A 21,876-nucleotide genomic window follows, 5' to 3' on the forward strand; every position below is an offset into this window, starting at 1 on the left:
GGTACTATAAATCGTCATCAGTCCGGACTAGTACAAGCAGCCACACAAACACACACACGTACATGCACGTCGCTATAAAAGTGCAATAATCTTGGACTTCACTTCTAAAAAAACATTAGAAATATATTGCAATCAGTGAAGGTGCAAAAAGAGAGTCGGTTTTCTTTTGGTAGATATAGGGAAAAGAGTGAACTACCTACATGTGAAAAACACCCAAGACATATCAGGCACTATTCATTTAAAAGAATTGCCATATACATGGGTTGTCATATAAACATAAAACCTTTCCGGTTCACTTCTTATGTTGTAGTGGTTAAAGCGTTCGCTCGTCACGCCGAAGACCCTGGTTCGATTCCGACATGGGTACAGTGTGTGAAGCCCATTTCTGGTGTCCCCCGCCGTGATATTGCTTGAATATTGCTAAAGGCGGCGTAAAATCAAACTCATTCAGTCTTATGTTATGGCTTGTATTTGAACAGATGTACACTTCTTAAATTATGCCCAAATTATGCCTAACGTATTAAGATTCTCGAAAAGGTGACATTTTGGGAGGTGTTTATGTTGGGCGTCAAACATCCGTCACAGCACATTCCATCATGAAAGCCTCGTCAATGGGCGCCTTATCAGCACACTTTCATCATAAATACTTCGTGGCAGGAGGTCCTCTGTTTTCCAGCTAATTTAGACTTGTAGTGACACCATTTGTTCCTATGGGTAAAGAAAATCCGGTATCCGAGATCATATAAGTCCCGGAATATTTCAAGAGCCGTGAAATATTTCGCTTGTGCAGCATCTACCTTTTTAAGCGTGATATGCACCTCAAATACAAATTGAGTCACATTGTGCAAAGCGTTGCTTTTTATCATTTCCGGAAACACTTGCCACTCCATTTCTTCAATATCAACTTTCAAAACATCGATTGTGGTCTACAAAAAACAGAAGTATCATTTGTTTAAACAGTAACAATTATGAAACACAATAATGAAACAGAAAGTGTCAACAAGTATTTCTTTCGCAGTTTTTTTCAGTTTTTAAAAAATATGAGATTTTGCCCAAACTAAGTGAGTGAGTGAGTTTGGTTTAACGCCGCTTTTAACAGTAATCCAGTTATATTGCGGCGTGACAACTTAATGTGGGAGGAAAGCCCGAAGTGATGCAGGTCTCAGACGTTTACCACTTCGGTGAAACCCGCGAGCGCGGGTATGGTGCTGACAAACCAAGAAACATTACCGGGGCGGACCGGGATTCGAACCCACAATCATAGGTTTCTGGCGTGCCCAAGGGACGCAACTCTGCGCAGCGAATCGCGGCGCCTTGGACGACTGGGCCACCCGTGCTCCCACGCCCCCACTGCATTCGAGTAGGTGTGTGAATGTTGTTTTATCCTTTTGACTTTGTTCATTTCTCAAACAATGGAATGAATTTGTGTCAAAAGGACAAATATTCTAAATCAAAGCGACAAAACCCTTTCCATATTCAATAGAAATAGTTAATGAATCTATATCATAAATAAATAGTGATGATACCAGGTGTTCGCGAAAAGGTGACTACCAAAGAATAGACAGGAAATGATCGAAATAAAAAGTGGGAAATGAAGTTGTACAATTTCTTAAGTGGGAATTGGGCCAATATATGTGCCAGCATTGATCTGTTTCAATGACGTGTTTGGTAATGGTGACTAGACTTGTTGTACGCTCATCGTACAATGGAGTCATTCCACATGTTACCCAGGGAAGAGCACGTGATATTTGTGTTTACCTGTTCGTGATTCAGAGACTGGCGTATATCGGCGAGAGTCTTCATCGGCCACTGCTTGGAAGATTTACCGTTATATTCCGCCAGACCTAGGGAGTGGAACATCACGTGATCCCCGTGCCTATGGTCTGGCCGACCCATGCTATGAACAGAATCATATAACTGTACAATGAAGTCTTGTGAAATGCCATTACCTGAAGCCACTTCCTGGTTTATATGCGAGTATCTGAAGACCACCCTGAATAGTTTATTCATAAATACACATCCTCTGCTGAGATCCACAAATATAAAACCTACATGTACCATTGTGCACCGAAGTATTTTTTTCACCCATGTACTCAGAAATATAATTCAGGCTTTACATCTAGAAATATACGCCCTACTCTTATCTCCAGAAATACACGCCCTTCACTTATCATCAGAAATATACACCCTACTCTTCTCTTTAGAAATACACACCCTACTCTTATATTCAGAAATATACACCCTACTCTTATCTTTAGAAATCCAAACCTTACTCTTATATTAAGAAATATACACCCTACTCTTATATTTAGAAATATACACCCTATTCTTATATTCAGAAATATACACCCTTCTCTTACATTCAGAAATATTCACCCTAACATCCATGAAAATAATCCAACCTTTATATATAGGTACATACAGCCACTCTCATATCCACATTAATACATTAATAGATATCAAGAAATACACAGCCTACCCTTATTTCCAGATATATAATACTACCCTTATATTCAGAGAAATATTCTGGCTCTTGTATAAACAAATAATGTACCTAATCCTGAAATCCTAATCCTAATCCTGAAATCAGGAAATATGCATCCGACCCTCATACCAAGACATATACATCGCATACTTAGAAAACAACATAACCCTTAGTTTTATAAATATACATCTTTAACTCTTGTAACCAGAAACTTAAACATTCCACTCCGTTTTTCTGAAAATATGCAAACACCATTACATACAGAAATATATCATTTCTATTTAGAAATTACGAAAGCCTATTACGGTCAAAAGTGAAATATGGAAAAGACACGAAAAGAAATTCGTTACAACGGAAAAAGATTCGTTATTGCGCAAAAACTTCGTTTTAACGGAAAAAAAGATTCGTTATTATGAAAATAAATTCGTTATAACGGAAAAAGATTTCTTATTACGGAAACAATTTCGTAATAACGAATGTTTTCCCTATTCGGAAATAACGAAATTATTTTCGTAATAACAATTTTTTTTCGTAATAACGAATCTTTTTTTCCGTTATAAGGCAGTTATTTCCGTAATAACGAATCTTTGTTCCGTTATAACAAATTTCTATTAATCTCTTTTCCATATTTCAATTTTGACCCCAGTAGGCTTTCGTAAGAAATGTACAAATTTAATTTTGTATCCACCCTTTTATCAAGAAATATGCATGCATCCTAACATCCAGAAAGAGACATCCCACCCATATATCCATGATAATACAGCCACCCTTATGTCAACAGGTAATTTACAGAAACTTCACAAATGAACTTTATCATAAATGTTTTTATACTTGCCTGGGATCGAAGGAATGAATCTCACATTTGTATTCTCTTGCCATTTCGTCATCAAAACTGAAGTCATTGTTGATGCTGGACAATCAAATGGTACAAAGTCATTGAAAAAGTCGCACAACAACTTCTACATACTTCTTCATACGTAACAGTCAATTAAAGAGCAAATTCAGGAAATGTATGTTACTAACTCACATCACAAGCTACCTGACTAACACATCCACAAGCTACCTGACTAACACATCCACAAGCTACCTGACTAACACATCCACAAGCTACCTGACTAACTCATCCACAAGCTACCTGACTAACACATCCACAAGCTACCTGACTAACACATCCACAAGCTACCTGACTAACACATCCACAAGCTACCTGACTAACACATCCACAAGCTACCTGACTAACACATCCACAAGCTACCTGACTAACACATCCACAAGCTACCTGACTAACTCATCCACAAGCTACCTGACTAACACATCCACAAGCTACCTGACTAACACATCCACAAGCTACCTGACTAACACATCCACAAGCTACCTGACTAACACATCCACAAGCTACCTGACTAACACATCCACAAGCTACCTGACTAACACATCCACAAGCTACCTGACTAACACATCCACAAGCTACCTGACTAACACATCCACAAGCTACCTGACTAACACATCCACAAGCTACCTGACCAATTCTGACACTTGAGATACTGCCAGACTCTGACACTACAAATACCTGAGCACATCTGGCATATTTACCAACCTGACGAAATATACAAACTACATATACCTACATAAAACAAGAATGAACAATAGGTACATATTTATATAAATTGGACACTATACAGACACCTACAAAATTTGGACAAAGGACAAAATACATGTATTTCTATTAATCGGACAAAATGCAATATATATACCGTATTCGACGTAATAAGCGCCCAGGGCGCTCTCAAAATTAGAAATAGGGGGCTCTTATCAGAATATTATTTTGGTGGAAAAAACAGAGTTGAAAGATAAATTTCGTGGTTTATGCTGACGGCCTGAATGTTTATATACGACAGATATATTTTTCCAGAATTTAATTGCCCATAATTAAGAGTACATTTAACACACGATTGCGTATTATACACGAATAAATAGATCTTGTGTACATTGATCAATCGGAAGGGGTGCTAATTGGGATTGTTCACTTGCCAATATATTTGCAATTGTAAACCTATAGAAAGTGTGTTCTGTGTTGTGACTGGCTAATTTGGGTCACATGACCAAATGTCAAAGGGTGAAAATATGATTTGAATTCCCTGAAGCAAGCGACCGAATCACTGTGTAGAAAACAGAGATTACTACACTATAGTGTCTGTCAGATACCATTGATCTTACGAGTTGTTTTAAAACGTATCTAACGATGTGTATTTCCATAATAAGTGCAACGATACTCTTCCCATGAATATTCTCAAACGCGTGATGGAGCCAATGTATGCAACAATTAGACGAAAGTACCTCTAAAAAGGCTACACAGTGTAAAATCTGAATTTTGCTTTGTTTACATTTCAGCAAGTACAGTTTTCCGAGCATAGTTTTCGTTTCCATACCTAACTTATTTCGCATGATTTCATCTAGATAATTTGCATTGGTGACAAAGACCATTTATCCATTGTTTCGAAAATGTATGAGGAATTCAGGGATGCATGTATAGCATTAAACATTGAAATATACCTGATCGAATAGGCGTCTCATAACCAGCATTTTGTAAACAATCCAATATGGCGGAACGTACACTTCGGCGTTCGTGTATGCGTATTTTCCAAAATATTCTAAACGATTCTAGGCTTATCAGCGCCGTTTCAGACTTATCAGTAGTGATTTGTTACCCGTGATCGCTAATATGCTAATTTTCTACTTTAATTATTCGAGTAAATATCCGATATTTAGATTTCTAAACACACAGTGAATATCTATATAACGCCGTGAATTGTGATTTGGCGAGATTTACAATGTACCTAATTTTCAGAAGTCATTTTCAGTAATTTTGAATTGCCTAAAATGACAGTAAATGATAAACAGAAAGGAATTCTGGTTGGTGGGGGGGGGGGGGGGGGGGGGGGGGGGGGGGGTGTTATTACGTCGAATACGGTATATGCAATAAACCAGATGCATTACTACCTTTGACATTGTTTGGACAAACACGATATACACTTGTAAAAACTGGAGACAGTTATCTATTATCAGAACATGAGCAACTCCGTGACAAAGGTGATTCTTTTAGAGATGTGGCTAAAGACAATTCAAACGTATTGTGTCAAAATAAGGTGAAGGCCATGTATCTAGTCGTGTTCTCACCCGAAGGAATAGACAAGGCATGGTTTCTTTGGTCTGACGAGGGGGTCGTCACAAACCTCCCAGCCGCCATCTTGCTGAAGTCCCATCCTCTTCATGTCCCCACACGACACCTGGATGTTTTCCACGTAACTGCAAGGTCAAGGTCATATGTAGTACAGAATATCTCGACCAGTATGTGCATAACGTAGCTAGGTCAAGATCATATTTAATGCAACAGCTGCACCAAATCACCGGGATACTTTCCATGTAACTGCAAGGTCAAGGTCATATGTGGTACAGGGTGTCGCGATCAGGATGTTCATGACGTAGCAAGGTCAAGATCATACATAATACAATAATTCTACCACATTTTCTCCGTGCGAAACCGAATGTCCCCAAATGTTCTCCACGAAACTGCAAGGTCAAGGTCATGTGTATTGCAGGATGTCCGAACATGCCACCAAGATGTTGACGACGTTGCTTCATCAAGGTCAAAGTCATATATAATTCATTACGTTTCATCACACCATCTTGATGTTCTCCACCCAATTAGGTCAATATCATATATTATACAGTACGTTCCACCACGCAATCTTGCAGTTCTTCACGTAACTACAACAAAGTCGCTATATCATACATGGTGTCAATCATCACGTAAAATCCAGGTCAAGGTCATATATTTTCCAATACGTTCCATCCCGCCACAAGGACGTTTTCCACGTTAGAACAAGGTCAAGGTCATATACGACACTGATCATGTCCACAGTTCCTAGGCATGATGTTCATGATATCAATCACTGGATTATCTTGACCAGACTCGATTATTTGCAGACTGACGTCATATAGCTTGAATATTACTACCTGTAATAAGTAATATAGAGTAAAATACGTTCTTTTGTTGAAATTTTACGAAAATAAGTTTAAAAACTGCTTTTTAGACACATTTAAGATTTACTTCTGCATAGGTGTAGTTATGCGTCCAAAATTCTGAATGTGTTCCAAAACGTTTTTATTTTCAAAATTCAAATGTTTTCTCATTTAGTAAATTTGGCAGTTATCTTAACCTACAAATGCTCTTATCACATGTGTCTTTTATGACATTTAGCTATCTAACATTTTAGATTCAGTAACGTGGTTTAAAGGGGATCTTCTGCGTTATTACAACGTTGTTGCTATGTTGTATTTCCACTTGGGTTATCCTGTAGCGTAGTTACGATCACCTCTTAAATATTTACACAATCGGGCCAGGGTTCAATCATAATCTTCACCATTGCTGCATAGAGATATTGCAATGACTGCCATTTGTAACGTTGAAACATTTACGACCATAACTTAGTTTGTACACATAAGATAACGTTGAGCTCGCGTAATTGCTTATTGAGTTTACGGCAAAGGTAAACATGGACTGATACATGAAGACATTTCCTGCCCCTGACAAAGTACACAAGTCATATCACAGAGATCAGATTTAATGCCGGAGCAAAGTCCAACGTACCGCGTTTTCTACTTTGAGGAACCAACGAGAGGTCTCGTGTAGAGAAACTAAGGGTTATAATCGGATTGAATCTGGGATTCGAACATAAATCAGCGGATCCTGATAACTGCAAGACACACCCCAGGACAACGTCTTGTGAACGAAAGATAATCCTGCTAACGTGAGAACTGTTACATGGGAATATGCCGATCATCCTAGCAAAAATAACATAAAAAGAATACGTATCTACAGATAGGTGATAAAGGGTATGCTTTTAGGGAATAATAATCCCCTAATCGAGAATACTTCCCCTTCTATTGGCTTTGTTTGCTTGTTTCCAGCAACATGCCGCTAAGTAATAATACGACGGCCTGTAAATAATCGAGACTGGACCAGACAATCCAGTGATGGATATCGTGAACAGCGATCCACGCCTTCTACGTGTCACCTAGTTTAATCACCCGATCCATTTTGTCGCCTCTCACGTCCAGCAAAGTTTGCTAGGGTCCTTCTATCGGCATTGTAGTACACTATTTATATTTGTATTGTAAAGAGAAATAGAAAAATTGACTGTGAGCACGAAGTGATGATGTGACAAAAACACATTAAAAACATGTCAGGCATTACACATGAGACATACAGTAACATTCGATTTTTTTTTCGATGTTTTAACTTGTTCTCTTATACGTATCCTTTTCGAAGTGAATATCGTTTCTTGAGCAATATTCCAAATAATATCATAATCAACATTTGGGTTACCAAATGTACTTTTAGTTCAACCTAAATTTTCTTCATCAACACTATAGCCATATCATATTTTGTCACAAATATGTTTCAGAATACAACTGTTATTTACAGCATTATTACCGGAACAGCTAATACTAACAGCAGGTACATACAAATCACCAGCCAGGTAAGCATTGGTTTTACAATATCTATATGTATATGCAAACAGTTATAAATCAATTTTGAAAACACTGATGATCAGTTGTCATAAAATCCACAGCCATTTGTCTAACCTCCTTACCTGTGATAAAGATAAGCTATTTGTCTGACACCTTACCTGTGACATAGATTAGTCATTGTCTGACGTCTTACCTCTGATAAAGCTTGGTCATTTGTCTGACACCTTACCTTTGATATAGACTAGCCATTTGCTTGACCTTAGCGCCTGTGATTAAGATTACCCATTTGTCTGACGTCTTACCGTTAAGATAGATTAGCCAGTTGCCTGACTGCTTACCTATGATATAAATTAGTCATTTGTCTGACGCCTTACCTATGATTAGCCATTTGTCTGACCTCCTTACCTGTGATAAAAAATAGCCGTTTGTCTGACGCCTTACCTGTGGTAAAGATTGGCCATTTGTCTGACGTCTTACCTGTGATAAAGATTGGCCATTTGTCTGACGTCTTACCTGTGATAAAGATTGGCCATTTGTCTGACGTCTTACCTGTAATATAGATTAGTCATTTGTCTGACACCTTACCTGTGATAAAAAATAGCCATTTGTCTGACGCCTTACCTGTGATAAAGGTTGGCCATTTGTCTGACGTCTTACCTGTGATAAAGATTGGTCATTTGTCTGACGTCTTACCTGTGATAAAGATTGGCCATTTGACTGACGTCTTACCTGTGATAAAGATTGGCCATTTGACTGACGTCTTACCTGTGATAAAGATTGGCCATTTGACTGACGTCTTACCTGTGATAAAGATTGGCCATTTGTCTGACGTCTAGCTTGCGGATCTCTGGTTTAGTAGGGAGCACGTGACCTCGTTGACAGTCTCCATTGCCTATATCCGCCATGGGTATGTAGACGATATTCTGGGGTAATAAATTGCACCATTAATATATGGAGGTTGTTTTAGCTTTTCCTGTCATATGCTCGGCTCATCTGGTCGGGTGAGAAACATAATCGTTTAATGAAATGCCCAGACACGAATGTCAACTTTGTCTATCCAAAATCACAAGAAAAGGCAAACCTTCACGATCGTACCCTGAGAACCATGTGATCCTGGGATCTGGGACCTTGTATCAGCTTCTTTCGGGAAGAATTTAATTCTTTTCGATAAAACAACTTATATAATCTGAGAACAAACGAACACTTTCTGATTTTAGGGATTAAGGGCGTTATAATATTAATGAGAGTAGGATTAGATACGACATTCAACTACAGTAAGACCTATCGATATATACAATCATACCAGCAGTGTTAGAAATAATACTAAAAGTCAAGGCGAGACGAAGGCCGTTGAGTTTAAATTGGTGCATATATTACAAACACAATTAATGTGGGTTCTATCACCAGTGTCACAAAAAACATCCAGGGTCCCTAGCACGGGTTGAACATGTGTCAGTCTAAAAAAACGCAAACCCCACAACACCATAATACGCCACCAATTAATTTATCAAAATGTACGCAAACATACCAGAACATGATGTTAAATATTGACATTTAAAGTAGGAAGGGGAGTTATTTGAGCCCGGGGAGTGTTGGGCCGACGAGGGTGAAGTGCTTTGAGCCTTGAGGTAGTGATCGGAGGCTTGGCACAAAAAACTCTACAGTGATATCAACCTAGGCCTAAGTCACTCTAGAGTGATTTGAGCCGGGGGATTGCGTTTGGCGTCCTACACCGGGAGAGCGTCACAGGTTTTCATCAATAATTTTACTTCACAAACATCATCATACATGTCTTGTCTTTTCATCTCTGTAAATGTGACCGATTTGATGATATATATTTCCTCTTTTAGTTGAATCGATGCTACCCACTATTGACTACTTAAGTAATTAGAGTATGACACCACATTTCGAGATCGATCAGAATTCCTGCAATGATGCTGTGAAGATGATGATTTACATGCATGGATACATCGCTTCATACCTACATACATCATCATCATCATCATCATCATCATCATTCCAATGCATTCTGTTAGACGCGGGGACAGGAGTGATCCGGTCGTCTAAGGCATCGCAGTTCGCTCTGCAGAGTTGCGTCACCCACTGCACACTATGATAAAGTTTCCAGGTTTGTCAGCACCATACCGTGCTCGTAGTTTTCACCAAAATGGTAATCGTCTGAGACCTACACCACTTCAGGCTTCCCCCCACATCAAGCTGACGCGCCGTGATATAACTGGAATACTGTTCAAAGTTGCGTTAAACCCAACTCACACACATTGTAAGACGTGAAATACTGAATTTAACAGGAAACAATAATCCAAATAAATATTCCTCTGCTTGGTTTAGACCATGTCTACTTGTACAGTAACAATGGCAGATGCATCAGAATCTTAACAAAGGAATTCAATTCGTTGTTCATTTATAAACCTCATATACCCCACCATAATCACTATCCATCTCCCGTCGTTGTGTACCACTTACGTTGTGAGCAATTGACTTTGCACTGGGGCTAAACTTGAGGTTACAGTGAACATAAAACTACAGTTATTACCAATATTTTCAATGTATTTCATACTGGATCTTGAACTAAAGCAATATGTTCGACAGATATAAAAGCAAATGATGCATATTTAGTACAAAGTTCTTGTTAGGATTTGCAAAACAGCCTTGGTCTTTGCTTTGCAATGTCATTTCCAAACACACTCAATGTTACTTCCAATCTTATTAACGTAAAGCGACAAAGCTATTTCCATAGTCATGAGTAATAAACAGAGTCGGTTGTATTATTCCGATAAAATCAAGAACATGTGTTCACACTCAAAAAGTGATGATACCAGGTGTTCGAGAAAAGGTGAGCGTATCCTTCCCCACATCAAGCACCCGTAATACTCGAATATATAAAAAAATAAAATCCTAATGATTCTGGGTTACCCAAATATATCATTTATTGACGAAATCGGTTGACATCAGATTGTAAAAGTCACCAGGTGTATACAAGCTGTCGTTATCATTAAAGTAGGCATTCAGTCCGACATGATGGCAGTTTTTTGGTGATTGTTGCCCATGCAATATACATGTACTGTATTCCCATTGCTGCTATATATTCGCAAGGACATTGGACCGTGAATTGACGTCTTATACCATCAATGTAAAATATTCTAAAACGTCACAAACCTGGCTTGCTCAGACAATGAACGGATATTGATTTCCAAACATTGTTCTTTAATTATTTATAACTCAACGCTTTTGTCACAACGTGCGATGTATTAATTCTTATTGTGGCTGGCGTTGTAGACATTTAACCCTTTCTCAGCAGTACCATTCCAATTTCAGTCATCCAGATCAACGAATCGTGGACAAGGAATAAGGTCTCTTTCTGTGTATATGTAGACGAACCATGGTTTGTGTAGACGAACCATGGTTACAGAGTAATACCTCTTTCTGTGTATATGTAGACGAACCATGGTTACAGAGTAATACCTCTTTCTGTGTATATGTAGACGAACCATGGTTTGTGTAGACGAACCATGGTTACAGAGTAATACATCTTTCTGTGTATATGTAGACGGACCCTGGTTTGTGTAGACGAACCATGGTTACAGAGTAATACCTCTTTCTGTGTATATGTAGACGAACCATGGTTTGTGTAGACGAACCATGGTTACAGAGTAATACCTCTTTCTGTGTATATGTAGACGAACCATGGTTTGTGTAGACGAACCATGGTTACAGAGTAATACCTCTTTCTGTTTATATGTAGACGAACCATGGTTTGTGTAGACGAACCATGGTTACAGAGTAATACCTCTTTCTGTGTATACGTAGACGAACCATGGTTTGTGTAGACGAACCATGGTTACAGAGTAATACCTCTTTCTGTGTATATGTAGACGAATTAACGTTACATAGCAATAATATTGTCTTTGTAGAGACGATACATCTGTATGAAGGAAGTAGAGATATTTAATGCCATTCTTGTGAAATATTCATGTGAAACTAATGACTGCAGATCTATTTTAGAATACTGCAATATACATGCATGATTTTCTTCATAACATGACACCTCTTTAGTCTTGACCTCACCAATACGGACACCTTGCCATACAGAGGATGATATAACGTAACGTCTACACATACATTGAGGGTAATTTCTCCAATGATTTGTTAATTCGGACGTTCGTTAATCTGGACGATTTCACATTGGGCAGCACTGTTGGGATAAGCGAGTTTCCACAGTACATCAATACTGTGTCGATTTGATAACGTGCATGCATACAGCTACGTGTAAAGTGCTTCTCTCCTCTGACATAAACTTAAACAATATCGTTTTGTAAGTATGCATTTTGGCGTTCTAAAGCTGTGTTGGGCAGGTTGTTTGATCAGTGGGTGTTGATTGATCGGTGGGTATTGTAATACCGCGTTCCGGTCAGACATGTCCACCTGTGTTGGGCAGCTTGTTTGATCAGTGGGTAGTTGCCAACGCGTCGCGTTCCAGTCACAAACCTGTCCCGCTGTAAATAATGTACGTGTTCAATGACGTGGCAGCAGGCTTGACAACACGATATTTTCTAAGCACATCACTAAAATACTACCGTAGTCCGTGCCAAGGAACAAGTAATAATCGTAAAGATATATAATTCACAATACTGCGCATAAAGTGATACAATAGTTTTAACACATCAACGTAACATCATTAGAGTTTTTAAAACCGTCAACTTAACATCATTATGGTCTTTAACACATCAATGTAACATCACCAGCATCTTTAACATTATCAACGTGACATAATCAGCTCCTAACTTCGTCGACTTAATATGATTAGAGTCTTTAAGACAACATCTTAACTTCATTAGTGTTTAATATCATCAACTTAACCTCATGAGCATGTTTAATACCATCAACTTAACCTCATTAGTGCGTTTAATACCATCAACTTCACCTCAGAGTGTTTAATACCACCAACTTAACCCCATTAGCGTTTTTAATACCATAAACTAAACATCATTAGTGTGTTTTAAACCATCAACTTAACCTCATGAGTGTGTTTGATACCATCATTTTAACCTCATTAATACGTTTAATACCATCAACTTAACCTCATTAGTGTGTTTTAAACCATCAACTTAACCTCATTAGTGTGTTTAATACCATCATCTTAACCTCATTTGTACGTTTAATACCATCAACTTAACCTCATTAGTGTGTTTAATACCATCAACTAAGTCTCAATGATGTGTTTTAAACCATCAACTTAACCTCATTAGTGTGTTTAATACCACCATCTTAACCTCATTAGTGTGTTTAATACCATCAACTTAACCTCATTGGTGTGTTTTAAACCATCATCTTAACCTCATTAGTACATTTAATACCATTAACCTAACCTTATTAGTGTGTTTAATACCATCAACTAAACCTCATTAGTGCGTTTAATGCCATCAACTTAACCTCATTAGTGTGTTTAAACCATCAACCTAACCTCATTAGTGTGTTTTATACCAACAACTTAACCTCATTAGAGTGTTTAATACCATCAACTTAACCTCATTAGCGTTTTAAATACCATAAACTAAACATTATTAGAGTGTTTTGAACCATCAACTTAACCTCATTAGTGTGTTTGATACCACCACCTTAACCTCATTAGTACGTTTAATACCATCAACTTAACCTCATTAGTGTGTTTTAAACCATCATCTTAACTCATTAGTACATTTAATACCATTAACTTTACCTCATTAGTGTGTTTAATACCGTTAACTAAACCTCATTAGTGCGTTTAATACCATCAACTTAACCTTATTAGTTCGTTTAATACGATCATCTTAACCTCATAAGTACGTTTAATAACATTAACTTAACCTCATTAGTGTGTTTAATACCAACAACTTAACCTCATTGGGCTGTTTAATACCATTAACTTAACCCTATGAGCGTTTTTAATACCATCAACTAATCATCATTAGTGTGTTTTAAACCATCAACTTAACCTCATTAGTGTGTTTGATACCAACATCTTAACCTCATTAGTACGTTAAATCCCATCAACGTAATCTCATTAGTACGTTTAATCCCACCATCTTAACCTCATTAGTACGTTTAATACCATTAACTTAACCTCATAAGTACGTTTAATACCATCAACTTAACCTCATAAGTACGTTTAATACCATCAACTTAACCTCATTAGTACGTTTAATACCATCAACTTAACCTCATTAGTACGTTTAATACCATTAACTTAACCTTATTAGTGTGTTTAATACTGTCATAGCGACTGATTGTCTAAAGTACATTTGACTCCAAAGACAAATTACCCTGTAGCCATGTCTCCATAACTTAATTGTCTTTAAGTTTTGGGCGCTAATCCCCGTTGTTAATCCTCACTAACATTTCATTGTATATTGACTGACAGCCAACCTGGGCTACTTTATCACTTCCCGTTAATTACTGTTATTTATAGTATGACATTTATTGCCTTAATTGTTCACGCACACACACACACACACACACACACACACACACACACACACACACACACACACACACACACACACACACACACACACACACACACACACACCACCCCGGGAAGTGCCATGTCCAGAGCAACGTCATTGTCTTTCCATTTTTGTTCATTACCATATATGTGCTACCATTACACTGTTACTAGGGTGTTAGACAAGCTTGGTATTCCGAGTGCTGGTGTAGGGTCGACCCCTAGCAGGATGTGCAGCTCGTAGGAAACGCCCTGAGGTGAGCTGGATCTCCGCTCACCTCATGTATGCCTGAGCTGGAAGGTCCGCTCATCGCTGTGTTTGTGTTGTCAGAGCAGGTATTCCGCTCATGTGGAATTGTTGTTTATGGTTTACATGTTGTGCATAAAGCGTTCCGGGACAGTGATGTCGATTTTGTCCTGTATTCCCCCACAATCAAGAAGCAGTTAATACAAACATGTATTATCATGGTTTAATATAATCTGGTGATAGTGTTGAAACACAGATGGGAAAATTGTTTTCATAAACAAGAGAATTTCATGTTTTAGTCAGCGACAAGATTTTGCCATTTTCTGTAGAATGACCCGATTATGAGAGTATGCGTTGATTGGAGACGCGTCGTTGAGACACGTAAAGAACAATGGGTTGACTCTAGTAATCGGTTCCCAAGTGCTAAATGATGAAGCTTGATGTAGTAATACAATACATCTTGTTGAATTATTTATCTGACTATTAAAGCCCATGAAGGACAGTGAAAGTCTTTTCATATATATTACAAGTCTTAATAATCTCATGGGGTGTCTGATCTGGGACATTAACGGGGTCCCAGAAGGTGGGACGCAGGAAGGTATGGCTGATTGAGTCATTAAATATATTTGTAGAATGCGTGTTACCTGCAACTAACCTTTCTATTCTCTTAAGAAATACATTTAAAGTGGGCACGGATGATATATAAATGAATAGATCAAATACACAAATTAGAACAGGGTTGGTAAATATATAGGTGAGCGTTAACCCTTTTATCGCAAGATGCTGTACAGTAACGGTACAATTAATGTCAACAGTGTTATCTGGAAGCTCCTCTGCAGAAAATTAACGTGTAATGAATAATATACGAATCACACTGTAGTGTCTTGGGTTGTTTCTATACCAATGCCCCGTGAGCTGTTGAGGAATGAATACTTACCTGGCTCTGTTGTATTGTATGACTACTCCGTGATTTCTGCATGATTACATAGCCACACATAGCAAACACCATCAAGATAACTGACACGATCACAAATTTTGTCAGTCGCCACATTTCAGAAACTGGACTATCCTTTCCGTCAGCTACAGCGACACCAAGATTGTGTGTGACCCGTGGAGGCGTGTTTGTTTCTGTCCGGGACGATTGTGCTCACCGGCTATATACGCAGGTGTACTAACCGTCCGGCGGCTGTTGTTCCTTGTGCGTGTTTATGGGTGCGCTAACAATCTGACAATAGTGAAGCTAGACATATTCAATTTACATGTTTAATGGCGAAAATGTTTTGGGCTAAGCTCGTTCGAGGTCAAAACAAAACAATTGGTTTACATTGCCACGTAGACGACAGGTCCCGCTGGGAACGTATGCTCATACACAAATCGACAATAAAGCTTACCGAGGTCATTTTGATATATATTTATCATGTAGTTATTGTCGTTTCGATGCGATATTTACGGATACTACAACTGCTACTACTACTACTACTACTCCTCCTCCTCCTACTACTACTACTAATTAGAATAATAGATCCCACCACCCTCGCTCTTCCCTCAAATAGGAGGGCGTGGTTTGATTAACTTGGATGCTCTTCATGATAGAATTGTATTGTGCAATTTTGGACACATTTATTCATCTGATGATCATTTTGTGAAGCATGTCAAGACTCCTGATGAAAACAAGGCATTCCACAATTTTATTAAACGAGCCAAAGATGTGGGACATAATCTCTATGTCAGTGTTGATTTTGTGTTGACGGTACAGAAAGAAGTGTCAACCAAGCGAAGTGCCATATCAAATCGTCCTAGTTATTCAAGGAGAGGCTATCTGAATGACCACTGCATCGAGTTTATGTGCTGTGTGTTGAGAAGATCAGCGGCCCTGCAGAGTCCTTTGTTTGGATGAAGTCAGTTGGCGTGAAAAGTGAAATAGAAGGCTTTTTGTTTGCTGCTCAGGACCAGTCACTTCCCACTCGAAACCGCCAATGTGTGATTTTACAGCAAAATGTAAATTTGAAATGTAGAAAAGACAATGAATGTAATGAGACTGTCCAAAACATTGTTAGTGGATGCTCAGCTTTGGCACAAACACAGTATCTTAAGCGACATGATTGAGTGGTTCGATTCTTTTATTACCGTCTTCGCCATGCTTGTGGTTTTGACACAGAGGTCCAACCATGCTACGACACGGAATATGTAGAGGGTGTCATTTATACCATTGCATTTTCTGTCCCTTTTGGCACTAATGTGATTGACAAGATTGAGACAACATGGCAAATATGAGGACCTCGCTTTCGAAAAGTCATGCTTGCATCCTTAGTACCAAGTTGTCCGACTCCCCATTGTTCTCGGTGCCTTAGGATTGGTACCTCCCAATCTGTTGACTGACATTGGGAGAGTACCCGGGTTTGCTACCAAGAATACAGCCCTCCTGACAATCTGGGTAATGCATAAGGCTGCAGTGTTGGGAAGTCTTCACATTCTCCGAAAAGTTCTGGATGGGTTTGACTAGGCAGTGCTTCCTGGTAGAAGTCCCATTCGCTGTCTGGGCTGCATGTAGAGGGGGCAAGGGACCTGGGCTGATGATGAGCCTAACCAGCCTGACTGTACCAGGATCACCTAAACCCTCTTTGATGCATTTTTTATTTTAATCTGTACATAATAATAATAATCATTATTATTATTATTTATATAGCACCAAATATCCTGCGTTTACCTGGTCAGTTGTGCTTGTTCTTATCTATGTATAGTTTTGATAAAATCCAGACACGTAGCCAATACAGTTACAGTGATATGCACACACAAACAATAAAATTTAACTGCACAATCTTCAGTAGCTCCATGACTATCTTGCTTGGAGATAGCGTTTCGCCCTGAACCAGCAAGAAGCCAAATGTTTGCAATTAGGATGAGCCGATTAAAAAGTAATTTGTTTGGTTGTAAGTTGTTTAACGCCGCGCTCAGCAATATGCCAGCTAATATGACGGCAGTCTGTAAATAATCAAGCTTGGACCAGACAATCCAGTGAATGACACCATGAGCATCGATCTACGCAAAGGGGGTACGATGACATGCTTCCGCCAAGTCAGCTAGCCTGACCGCCCGATCCCGATGGATCTATCCCCAACTTATCCCCTTAACCGAGGCGGTCGGGTAGCCTAGTGGTTAAAGCGTTGTCTCGTCACGCCGAAGACCCGGGTTCGATTCCCGACATGGGTACAATGTGTGAAGCCCATTTCTGGTGTCTCCCGCCGTGATATTGCTGGAATATTGCTAAAAGCGGCGTAAAACCATACTCACTCACTCACTATCCCCTTAATCCTCCCGAATTTCAGTTGTAAACTAACTGACCCCGTCTCACATACAGTCACTCATCGCACAGCAACATGCTACTGCAGTAGTTATTGCATAATGTATGCAAGATACCGGGGTAGAATAGGTCTTCAGCAACCCATGCTTGCCGTAAAAGGCGACTATGCTTGTCGTAAAAGGCGACTAACGGGATCGGGTGGTCAGGCCTGCTGACTTGGTTGATGCATGTCATCGATCCCAATTGCGTGGATGGATGCTCATGATATTAATCACTGGATTGTCTGGTCCAGACTCGATTATTTACAGACCGCTGTCATATAGCTGGAATATTGCTGAGTGCGGCGTATAAACAACAAACAAACAAAACAAAACCACAGGTAGGGGTTCACTTGTACTTCTTTCGAAATCACCAATTCATCTTCTGAGAAACACTCTCATTCCATGATAACTCAAAAACTATATATATAGTTGTCATCAGTACACCGCAAAGAGGAACAAAGTAAGAACAATCGATGCATCATTTTATACACGGGTGAGCGAATATTTTAAACACCGAAAACTCGCACTACAAAAGAACGTGTGAACCCGTGTGAACCCGTGTGAACCCGACTATGACCGTGAAAGGGGGCTCTCCTGCTTGAGTGCGAATGGAGGGGCGGACTTGTACATGTTGTACAATGAGGTGTGTAATGTTGGAGGTAGCTTGTACGACCAAGCGTGTAATTTTGGAGGCAATTTCCCCCAACAAGTCCATATATGGAGCCTCCGTCTCCCCTGTATTTTCATTTCAACCTTTGAAATTGATAGACAGGACAGAAGTACAAATAAGTTTATTTATGAGCCGCTTTCAATGTTTTAAATAGTTAACACATCAGCTTAACATCATTAATTAATTAACGCATTCACCTTAACATAAATAGAATCTTTTAAACCATCAACTTAACATCGTCAGTCTTAAACACCATCAGCTTGACATCAATAAAATATTTAAGACTGTCGATTTAACATTAGCGTGGTTATACATCAACTTTACAGTATTTGGTTTTATTACCATCATATTAACATCATTAGAGTCTTTAACATAATCATATTAACATCATTAGAGCATTTAACCGGATCACCTTAACATCAAAAGATTCTTTAACACAATCAATATAACAGCTTCAACTTAACAGCATCAGTCTTTAACAACATCATCTTATCAAGGTCTTTAACACCCTCAACTTAACATCACCAGTCTTTAACACCATCATCTTAACACCATCAGTCTTTAACAACAACTAAACATCGTCAGTCTTTAACACCATCAACGTAACAGAATTAACTTAACATCATTAGTCTTAAACAACGTCAACTTTACACCATCACTTTTAAGCGCCATCATTAGTATTTAACAACATAAACTTTACAGCTTCAATTTAACACCACCGGAGTCTTTAAGACGTAAAGGGTAGCCTAGTGGTTAAAGCGTTCGATCGTCACGCCGAAGATCCGGGTTCGATTCCCAACATGGGTACAATGTGTGAAACCCATTTCTGGTGTCCCCCGCCGTGATATTTAATCAACATCACCATCTTTACTATTCTCTATTTATGTTAACATACATGTACTGTTGAAACTAGTCCCCTGAATAACGTTGTGCCTAGTTTAGATAAGGAAACACTTACATGTATTTTAATCTATAACTTACACCATTTGTATATAATGCTTATGGGATCCCAGACAACTATGTTCATTATAAGGTGCTCAGAAACGAACAATCCTTTCACGACAATTACTTGGAACACTAAGAGAAAAGTATTTATTGAACACTGCGTTTGATATTGGATGGATAACATAGTATTCACATGTACATGTACACTAAATAATATTTATGGAATGCAGCTGCTGGTGTAACATTAGTGCAGTTACAAGAAACCGAAAGTAAAGAGTATTAATTTTATACTTTTGTTCAATTATGGATGAGTACAATAATCACCCGTACTGAATATATTTGTTTGATTGATTGAATGTTTAAAGCCGCACTCCAATATTCAAGCTAATTGACAGAGCTGTAATTAATCGATTCTGGACCAAAAAATCCAGTGATACGATACGAATGTCAATAATTTCACTATTATCTTATCTCGTTCAATGTTTGTCTTCCGTATCTGTTGGTTATGACCTGCAAATGTATGCAAGCCAAGAACGAACATTGGCGCTTTGCTGCATTTCTGCGTTGTCTCCTTTACAAAAACAAGCAAAACGTGTCCAAATTAATATAGCGCGAAAAGGCAACGATGCGACAAATTATCAAAGTGTCGCGTTGGTGCATTGTCGCGCTTTGAAAAATTTTGATAGTTTCTGCTTGTTTGGGTAATTTGGCAACTCTACAATACCTATGCTAACATTCCATACACAAGTGTACAGATAAGGTAAGATAAGATATATATGTTACACTGGAATTATAATAAGAATATAATATACCGTTCGACCTGCACACAACGCGTTAAAGTAGCAGTACATATTAAAACTAGTGGTTTAAAATATTTGCAGATACCAACCTATCACAAACATATCCCATCAACCTTATTAATGTAATTCAACTAAGATTATTTAGAGTCTCATAACCAATGAGATGGGTGACATTTCCTCCGCTTAAAACCTCGGCAAGGACTAAAGATAACAAAACTGTCAGCAGTTATTCTCATAACGGTAAATATTGCTATTGCAACTGAGGCCTGGCAGTTATATTAGGGCGGCCTTAATTTACAACGGAGATAACAGGCAGATAGATCTATGGGCGACTGCATACTTCAATTGATGTGTCATAATTGGTCGGCTGTGCTGGTTGGGCCCAAACATCCTTATAAAAATCCCCATAATGAACACAAGTAGGCTTTTTAAGTCCGAATGTGTATGGGTAAGAAAGAGACTTCATTATGCTGAATTTACTGATCTTATTAAGAATCCCGACCTCATTGGTCGGCAAGAACCGACATGTTTGATGATTTAAGATTAGATGTATATGTTTGTTTGTCTGTTGTTTAACGCCGCACTCAGAAATATTCCGGCTATATGGCGGCAGTCTGTAAATAATCGAGTCTGGACTAGACAATCCAGTGATTGACATCATGAGCATCGATCCACGCAATTGGGAAGATGGATATGAATTACATATTCATCACAGGTCATGCTTTTTAAGAAAATCCGGTGGTATTGGTGTTGCAATCAGAAATACCTTAAATGATTCGGTCAAATGCCTAGAAACAGAAAGCACATATGTTTTGTGGAATAGGATATCAGAGTCAGTGTTCCACATTGACCAAGACATGTATATTTGTACTGTATATCTCCTACCTGAAGGTTCTGAGTATGTCAACTGTAATGCATTCAATGTGATTGAAAAATCCCTATTACACTCAGTCTGTCTGTCACTCATTGATTATGGTAGCCATGGGGGATTTTAATACCAAAATCAATACCATGTGTGATTACTTTTTACTTGATAAGCACATTACTGATAAACTTGAAATGGATCTACCAGAAATGGAAAATGATATTAACCCTTTGATTCGGTCAAATGCCTAGAAACAGAAAGCACATATGTTTTGTGGAATAGGATATCAGAGTCAGTGTTCCACATTGACCAAGACATGTATATTTGTACTGTATATCTCCTACCTGAAGGTTCTGAGTATGTCAACTGTAATGCATTCAATGTGATTGAAAAATCCCTATTACACTCAGTCTGTCTGTCACTCATTGATTATGGTAGCCATGGGGGATTTTAATACCAAAATCAATACCATGTGTGATTACTTT

At 38.5% G+C, this 21,876-nt stretch overlaps 1 protein-coding gene across 1 annotated transcript; it reads right to left on the reverse strand.

Annotated features, from left to right (window-relative positions):
• Positions 1-347: 347 nt before the first annotated feature.
• Positions 348-15,851, reverse strand: LOC139479205 (probable methyltransferase-like protein 24). Its single transcript, XM_071262049.1, has 6 exons — positions 15,707-15,851; positions 8,822-8,943; positions 5,663-5,791; positions 3,321-3,395; positions 1,759-1,897; positions 348-926 (listed from the first exon to the last, which is right to left on the reverse strand). The coding sequence occupies exons 1-6, from the start codon at positions 15,818-15,820 to the stop codon at positions 624-626; spliced, it is 882 nt and encodes a 293-aa protein (XP_071118150.1). The 5' UTR covers positions 15,821-15,851; the 3' UTR covers positions 348-623.
• Positions 15,852-21,876: the final 6,025 nt, after the last annotated feature.

Source organism: Haliotis cracherodii, unplaced genomic scaffold (assembly GCF_022045235.1).
Source record: "Haliotis cracherodii isolate W230 unplaced genomic scaffold, xgHalCrac1.p SCAF_4, whole genome shotgun sequence".
NCBI lineage: Eukaryota > Metazoa > Mollusca > Gastropoda > Lepetellida > Haliotidae > Haliotis > Haliotis cracherodii.